This window comes from Hyla sarda, unplaced genomic scaffold (assembly GCF_029499605.1).
Source record: "Hyla sarda isolate aHylSar1 unplaced genomic scaffold, aHylSar1.hap1 scaffold_1110, whole genome shotgun sequence".
NCBI classification, from domain to species: domain Eukaryota; kingdom Metazoa; phylum Chordata; class Amphibia; order Anura; family Hylidae; genus Hyla; species Hyla sarda.
Window position 1 is genome coordinate 43668 of NW_026607731.1, and position 8439 is coordinate 52106.

At 51.7% G+C, this 8439-nt stretch overlaps 1 protein-coding gene across 3 annotated transcripts in view; it reads left to right on the top strand.

The window, feature by feature from the left end:
• Positions 1-8114, top strand: part of LOC130301111 (sphingomyelin phosphodiesterase 5-like) — a 30434-nt gene extending 22320 nt beyond the window's left edge. The window contains exons 4-9 of one of the 3 annotated variants that reach the window (XM_056551600.1): positions 613-753; positions 6438-6515; positions 6815-6904; positions 7217-7280; positions 7353-7485; positions 7916-8114. In XM_056551600.1, coding sequence (XP_056407575.1) covers positions 613-753; positions 6438-6515; positions 6815-6904; positions 7217-7280; positions 7353-7485; positions 7916-8020 — 611 coding nt within the window. In that variant the 3' untranslated portion in view covers positions 8021-8114. The remainder of the gene's footprint in view (positions 1-612; positions 754-6437; positions 6516-6814; positions 6905-7216; positions 7281-7352; positions 7486-7915) is intronic. The other 2 variants (XM_056551601.1, XM_056551602.1) reach the window with 2 other exon arrangements.
• Positions 8115-8439: the final 325 nt, after the last annotated feature.

Sequence of the window (8439 nt, forward strand, 5' to 3'; positions counted from 1 at the left end):
TCCTGTGGGATCCCCTCTGATTGTCTCGCTCCTGTGGGGGTCTCCTCTGATTGTCTCGCTCCTGTGGGGGTCTCCTCTGTCTCGCTCCTTTGGGGGTCTCCTCTGATTGTCTCGCTCCTGTGGGGTCTCCTCTGATTGTCTCACTCTTTTTCTCGCTCCTGTGGGGTCTCCTCTGATTGTCTCGCTCCTGTGGGGGTCTCCTCTGATTGTCTCGCTCCTGTGGGGGTCTCCTCTGATTGTCTCGCTCCTGTGGGGGTCTCCTCTGATTGTCTCGCTCCTGTGGGGGTCTCCTCTGATTGTCTCGCTCCTGTGGGGTCTCCTCTGATTGTCTCGCTCCTGTGGGGTCTCCTCTGATTGTCTCGCTCCTGTGGGGTTTTCCTCTGATTGTCTCGCTCCTGTGGGGGTCTCCTCTGATTGTCTCGCTCCTGTGGGGGTCTCCTCTGATTATCTCGCTCCGGTAGGGGTCTCCTCTGATTGTCTCGCTCCTGTGGGGGTCTCCTCTGATTGTTTCGCTCCTGCAGGGGGCTCCTCTCATGGTCTCGCTCCTCTCATGGTCTCGCTCCTCTGATGGTCTCGCTCCTCTGATTGTCTGTCTCGCTCCGGTGTGCCCAGGTGATGCCGCCATACGCTGTGACCAGATGTCCCTCATCCTGCAGTGGGTATCTGACTTCCAGGCGGAGAACTCTCAGGACGGGGAACTTGTCGCCTTCGATGTTCTCTGTGGAGATCTGAACTTTGACAACTGCTCCTCAGGTAGGGGGTGGGGTGTGCTGCGGGCAATGGCCTGGGTATCAGGGGTGTGGGGTGTGCTGCGGGTAATGGCCCTGGGTATCAGGGGGGTGGGGTGTGCTGCGGGCAATGGCCCTGCGTATCAGGGGGTTGGGGTGTGCTGTGGGCAATGGCCCCAGGTATAGCGGGTGAGGGGTGTGCTGTGGGTGATGGCCCCGGGTATAGCGGGTGAGGGGTGTGCTGTGGGTGATTGCCCCGGGTATAGGGGGGAGGGGTGTGCTGCGGGTGATGGCCCCGGGTATAGGGGGAGGGGTGTGCTGCGGGAGATGGCCCCGGGTATAGCGGGTGAGGGGTGTGCTGCGGGTGATGGCCCCGGGTATAGCGGGTGAGGGGTGTGCTGCGGGTGATGGCCCCGGGTATAGCGGGTGAGGGGTGTGCTGCGGGTGATGGCCCCGGGTATAGCGGGGGAGGGGTGTGCTGCGGGAGATGGCCCCGGGTATAGCGGGGGAGGGGTGTGCTGCGGGAGATGGCCCCGGGTATAGCGGGTGAGGGGTGTGCTGCGGGTGATGGCCCCGGGTATAGCGGGTGAGGGGTGTGCTGCGGGTGATGGCCCCGGGTATAGCGGGTGAGGGGTGTGCTGCGGGTGATGGCCCCGGGTATAGGGGGGAGGGGTGTGCTGCGGGTGATGGCCCCGGGTATAGGGGGGAGGGGTGTGCTGCGGGAGATGGCCCCGGGTATAGCGGGTGAGGGGTGTGCTGCGGGTGATGGCCCCGGGTATAGCGGGTGAGGGGTGTGCTGCGGGTGATGGCCCCGGGTATAGCGGGTGAGGGGTGTGCTGCGGGAGATGGCCCAGGGTATAGCGGGTGAGGGGTGTGCTGCGGGTGATGGCCCCGGGTATAGCGGGTGAGGGGTGTGCTGCGGGTGATGGCCCCGGGTATAGCGGGTGAGGGGTGTGCTGCGGGTGATGGCCCCGGGTATAGCGGGTGAGGGGTGTGCTGCGGGTGATGGCCCCGGGTATAGCGGGGGAGGGGTGTGCTGCGGGTGATGGCCCCGGGTATAGCGGGGGAGGGGTGTGCTGCGGGTGATGGCCCCGGGTATAGCGGGGGAGGGGTGTGCTGCGGGTGATGGCCCCGGGTATAGCGGGGGAGGGGTGTGCTGCGGGTGAAGGCCCCGGGTATAGCGGGGGAGGGGTGTGCTGTGGGTGATGGCCCCGGGTATAGGGGGGAGGGGTGTGCTGAGGGTGATGGCCCCGGGTATAGCGGGGGAGGGGTGTGCTGCGGGTGATGGCCCCGGGTATAGCGGGGGAGGGGTGTGCTGCGGGTGAAGGCCCCGGGTATAGCGGGGGAGGGGTGTGCTGCGGGTGATGGCCCCGGGTATAGGGGGGAGGGGTGTGCTGCGAGTGATGGCCCCGGGTATAGGGGGGAGGGGTGTGCTGCGAGTGATGGCCCCGGGTATAGGGGGGAGGGGTGTGCTGCGAGTGATGGCCCCGGGTATAGCGGGTGAGGGGTGTGCTGCGGGTGATGGCCCCGGGTATAGGGGGGAGGGGTGTGCTGCGGGTGATGGCCCCGGGTATAGGGGGGAGGGGTGTGCTGCGGGTGATGGCCCCGGGTATAGGGGGGAGGGGTGTGCTGCGGGTGATGGCCCCGGGTATAGGTCCTTCCTGTTCTTTGGGTCTGGTGCCCACCGTCTCACACCGGCCTCTCGCTAGGGCAGATCTTGAATCCCCGATACTGAAATCTTCTGCCCGTTTTATATCCTCCGGATGAATTTGGCGCATGGTCTGGTAGTTTGGAAATGACCCTTTATGGCCTCGAGGAGAAGTCACTGTTGTAACATGATGTAACTCATCTTATACAATTCATGTCTTTTATTGTGCACATCGTGTAAACATCCTCAGGGCAGGGAGAAAATGTAAATGTATGAGCCTGTAGATGCCATTGAGCAGCCGTCTCTTCCACCGGACGTCTCGTGTCGCTGTAGAGAAGATTTGTACAATAATTAGGAGACATTTTGGACCGTTCCTCCAGTAGATCTTTCAACTTCTCAGTATTCCTATTCTTCTGTGCAGTGCTCTCTATAGGTCAGGTCACAGGATCTCCATAGGGTTAAAGGGGTACTCCGGCCCTAATACATCTTATCTGCTATCCAAAGGATAGGGGATAAGATGTCTGATCGCGGGGGTCCTGCCGCTGGGGACCCCTGCAATCTGTCATTCAGCACCCACCTTTGCAAGCTCTCCGCAGCGCTGGAAGCTCGGAGTGTGCAGCGTGACGACCACGGGGCCGTAGTATCGTGTCGTCACACCCTGCCCCTCAATGCAAGCCTATGGGAGGCGGCCGTGGGGGCGGAGTTGTGATGTTGCGATTGTCCGGCCCCGTGGTCGTCACGCTGCACACTCCGAGCTTCCAGCGCTGCGGAGAGCTTGCAAAGGTGGGTGCTGAATGACAGATTGCAGGGGTCCCCAGCGGACCCCCGTGATCACACATCTTAGCCCCTATCCAAAGGATATAGATGTATTAGGGACGGAGTAACCCTTTAAGGCATTGTACAACTCTCAGCATGTCCGGATAGCCTTCAGTAATGTCTGTAGCCTTTCCAGCATCCTGTCTCTAACACGTCTTCTGAGGTTTTCTCCATTACGGCGCTGTTCACACTGACCAGTCTTTCGTGATCAGACCAGGTCTGTTGGTGACCAGGCTTTGTGTGACTTTATGTAACCCCAGCACTTTGTGTGACCCCAGCACTTTGCATCTCATCTTGGAGAAGGCATTATCACAGGGGTTCACTTACTTTTTTCTCCTGCACTGTGGATGTTTACACAATGTGCTCCATAAATACATGAACAGTACAACCACCTGTGACTTATTACATTGTGATTGTCTATAACTGAGAATAATCAGGTCTCGATGTGTTAGTGATCAATGCTGAAATGTAGGAAATGCCAAAAGGGTTCACTTACTTTTCCTATTGTATATAGTGACACTTCTCATGTATATCACAATGTTATCTATTATAATCTCCTGAGCAGCCTCCAACATTAAAGCCGTGTGGACAGCATCTCTCTTTGGGTGTAATTGTTCTGCCGTTCCTCCTCCTCCTCCTCTTCTTTATTCCTTTCTCCTCCTCCTCTTCTTTATTCCTTTCTCCTCCTCCTCTTCTTTATTCCTTTCTCCTCCTCCTTTTCTTTATTCCTTTCTCCTCCTCCTTTTCTTTATTCCTTTCTCCTCCTCCTTTTCTTTATTCCTTTCTCCTCCTCCTTTTCTTTATTCCTTTCTCCTCCTCCTTTTCTTTATTCCTTTCTCCTCCTCCTCCTTTTCTTTATTCCTTTCTCCTCCTCCTCCTTTTCTTTATTCCTTTCTCCTCCTCCTTTTCTTCTTTTCTTCCTTTCTCCTCCTCCTTTTCTTCTTTTCTTCCTTTCTCCTCCTCCTTTTCTTTATTCCTTTCTCCTCCTCCTCCTTTTCTTTATTCCTTTCTCCTCCTCCTCCTTTTCTTTATTCCTTTCTCCTCCTCCTTTATTCCTTTCTCCTCCTCCTTTTCTTTATTCCTTTCTCCTCCTCCTTTTTCTTTATTCCTTTCTCCTCCTCCTTTTTCTTTATTCCTTTCTCCTCCTCCTTTTTCTTTATTCCTTTCTCCTCCTCCTTTTTCTTTATTCCTTTCTCCTCCTCCTCCTTTTCTTCTTTCTTTATTCCTTTCTCCTCCTCTTCTTTTCTTCTTTTCTTTATTCCTTTCTCCTCCTCTTCTTTTTCTTCTTTTCTTTATTCCTTTCTCCTCCTCCTTTTCTTTATTCCTTTCTCCTCCTCTTCTTTTTCTTCTTTTCTTTATTCCTTTCTCCTCCTCCTCTTCTTTATTCCTTTCTCCTCCTTCTTTTCTTTATTCCTTTCTCCTCCTCCTTTTCTTTATTCCTTTCTCCTCCTCTTCTTTTTCTTCTTTTCTTTATCTTTCTCCTCCTCCTTTTCTTTATTCCTTTCTCCTCCTCCTTTTCTTCTTTTCTTTATTCCTTTCTCCTCCTCTTCTTTTTCTTCCTTTCTCCTCCTCTTCTTTATTCCTTTCTCCTCCTTCTTTTCTTTATTCCTTTCTCCTCCTTCTTTTCTTTATTCCTTTCTCCTCCTCTTCTTTTTCTTCTTTTCTTAATTCCTTTCTCCTCCTCCTTTTCTTTATTCCTTTCTCCTCCTCCTTTTCTTCTTTTCTTTATTCCTTTCTTCTCCTCCTTTTTCTTCCTTTCTCCTCCTCCTCTTCTTTATTCCTTTCTCCTCCTCCTCTTCTTTATTCCTTTCTCCTCCTCCTCTTCTTTATTCCTTTCTCCTCCTCCTTTTCTTCTTTTCTTTATTCCTTTCTCCTCCTCTTCTTTTTCTTCTTTTCTTTATTCCTTTCTCCTCCTCCTTTTCTTTATTCCTTTCTCCTCCTCCTTTTTCTTTATTCCTTTCTCCTCCTCCTTTTTCTTTATTCCTTTCTCCTCCTCCTTTTTCTTTATTCCTTTCTCCTCCTCCTTTTCTTTATTCCTTTCTCCTCCTCCTTTTTCTTTATTCCTTTCTCCTCCTCCTTTTTCTTTATTCCTTTCTCCTCCTCCTTTTTCTTTATTCCTTTCTCCTCCTCCTTTTTCTTTATTCCTTTCTCCTCCTCCTTTTCTTTATTCCTTTCTCCTCCTCTTCTTTTTCTTCTTTTCTTTATTCCTTTCTCCTCCTCTTCTTTTTCTTCTTTTCTTTATTCCTTTCTCCTCCTCTTCTTTTTCTTCTTTTCTTTATTCCTTTCTCCTCCTCCTTTTCTTTATTCCTTTCTCCTCCTCTTCTTTTTCTTCTTTTCTTTATTCCTTTCTCCTCCTCTTCTTTTTCTTCTTTTCTTTATTCCTTTCTCCTCCTCTTCTTTTTCTTCTTTTCTTTATTCCTTTCTCCTCCTCCTCTTCTTTATTCCTTTCTCCTCCTTCTTTTCTTTATTCCTTTCTCCTCCTTCTTTTCTTTATTCCTTTCTCCTCCTCCTTTTCTTCTTTTCTTTAGTCCTTTCTTCTCCTCCTTTTTCTTTATTCCTTTCTCCTCCTCCTCTTCTTTATTCCTTTCTCCTCCTCCTCTTCTTTATTCCTTTCTCCTCCTCCTTTTCTTCTTTTCTTTAGTCCTTTCTTCTCCTCCTTTTTCTTTATTCCTTTCTCCTCCTCCTCTTCTTTATTCCTTTCTCCTCCTCCTCTTCTTCATTCCTTTCTCCTCCTCCTCCTCCTCCTCCTCCTCCTCCTCCTCCTCCTCCTCTTCTTCTTCATTCCTTTCTCCTCCTCTTCATTCCTTTCTCCTCCTCTTCATTCTCCTCCTCTTCATTCCTTTCTCCTCCTCCTCTTCATTCCTTCCTCCTCCTCCTCTTCATTCATTTCTCCTCCTCCTCCTCCTCTTCTTCATTCCTTCCTCCTCCTCCTTCATTCCTTTCTCCTCCGCCTCTTCTTCATTCCTTTCTCCTTTCTTCATTCCTTTCTCCTCCTCCTCCTCTTCATTCTCCTCCTCCTCTTCATTCCCCTCCTCCTCTTCATTCCTTCCTCCTCCTCTTCATTCCTTTCTCCTCCTCCTCCTCTTCATTCCTTCCTCCTCCTCCTGCTCCTCCTCCTCTTCATTCCTTTCTCCTCCTCCTCCTTCATTCCTTTCTCCTCCTCCTCCTCTATAGAGTAAATTGATGATGTATATTGTTATATATGGGGAGATCCTCGTATCAGAGTATTTTACCTTCTCTGACAGTCATACATTCTGATACAGAAGCATGTCACCTGCAGTCACATGACCCCTGTGACATCATCGATCTTGGATGTAGCAGAGGTAGGACGCGATTGGTGGAGCGCACGTCATACCGTTATTGCACTTCAGAAGATCTGCAATATTTTACTATGCAGTATATAGAGCTTCCTTTAATCCGGTATATAGAGAGGAGCAGGCGCTGGTATATGGGGTATGAGGGGGTGCAGGCGATCGAATGGATGTGACATGAAGCAGCGGTATACACTTTTTAGTGCAGTGGAGTCCTCCCGTCTGGAGTATCGGCTGCCGGATTAAAGGAATTCTATATATGAGCCTTTTATTCCGCTCTTGTGTCTCATAATATTTTTTTATTATTTCAGACGATTGCCTGGAGCAGAAGCACAAGTTATTCTCCATGTATAGTGATCCCTGCAGGGACTGTGCAGGGCGAGACCGGCCCGGGGCCATGGGTGAGTCCAGAGCCCACGTGAGGCCACAATGCTGAGACTTGTAGTGATCGGTCTGCCCGACTGGTCATAGGACACGGCGAGCCCCATGAGTATATAGTCCAGGTGTCCCTCTGTTACTCCTCAGGGAAGAAAGGGGGGGGGGGGTGTCATGGAGGCGCAGAAGGTCCCTTTTGTCACGCACCCGGGTCTTGGAGCCTGATGGGGGGCGCCCTTTATCACGGAAGACCCCTTTCTTGTATATTGGCGCCCGGCCCTCTCTTTTGGTCTTTCTGGCTATTCTTCCTTCTTCCATTAACCCATTTTGCCCCTCAGGGACCCTCCTCAGGCAGGAGCTCCTGTACCATGAAGCGGTGAACACGCCGGCCAGGCTGAAGAGGTGAGTGTTGGTGATGGAGAGAGGGGTCAGGTCGGCCATCATCTCCACCTCATTGGGCTCGTCTCGTTGCAGCACCCTCTTGTCAGACAGTGAGCGGCAGATTTACGTGGCTTCACCGTTACCTCAGGACGAGAGTGGAGAACACTGGACAGGGCGACGGATCGACTACATTATGTACAGGGAGGCGGATTCTCTGCTCCCAGTGGTGAGTATGTGACTGGTAGCCCACACCCTGGTCCTGAAATCCACCCCCCACCAGTCCTGAGATCCCCCACCCCCATGGTAGAGACCAAATGTGCCCCCATGATCCACCAGTCCATGAGCACCATAGTCAATAGATGTATGGGAGGTATATACAGTCAGGACCCCATGTACAGCCAGACCATCCTATTTACCTCTGCAGGGACCCCGCATTGGTGTGTTCCCTCCTGTATGCTTGTCTCTCCACTCACGTACATATATACTGATCCCCAATACTAAGAGTAGGTGTGGAGAGGAGGCACCATTGATCGAACTGAGACCTCTCCATATATTATAAGTAGTAGCGCTCTGGTCCAGCGTTTCTGTTGTTATAAATGGAGTTCCCCTTTAAGCCGCCTCCCCCCGGTGTCCCTCACTCGGTCCTTGTTTTTCAGGTTGTAGACAAGTTCCAGTTCATCACACGTCTGGCCGGCCTCTCGGATCACATCCCTGTGTCACTGCACATGTCCTCCTCGCTCCCGGAGAGCACCGCCCTATGATAGGCGGGGGACCACAGATACCTCACGGACACCGGGGCCCCCTGTTACACCATTTGCAAATAGTTCTAACAATAAAATAAAATATTTTTGATACGAGGAATGTCATTGTCCTGATCCAGCGCAGTGTCCACAGCAGTAATACGGCGGGGGGGGGGGGGGGGGGGGGGGGAGTTGGTGGTCGTGGTGGTGTGTGTATGGTCAATGTTTTACCCTCTAAAATGAGGAAACACCTCGGGAAGATCGGCCCTGACGAGCCCTCCGGGGTTGAGATTATGGGGGAAATTTATCAAAACCTGTGCAGAGGAAATGTTGCTGAGTTGCCCATAGCAACCAATCAGATCGCTTCTTTCATTTTGCAGAGGCCTTGTTAAAAATGAAAGAAGCGATCTGATTGGTTGCTAAGGGCAACTTTGCCTCTG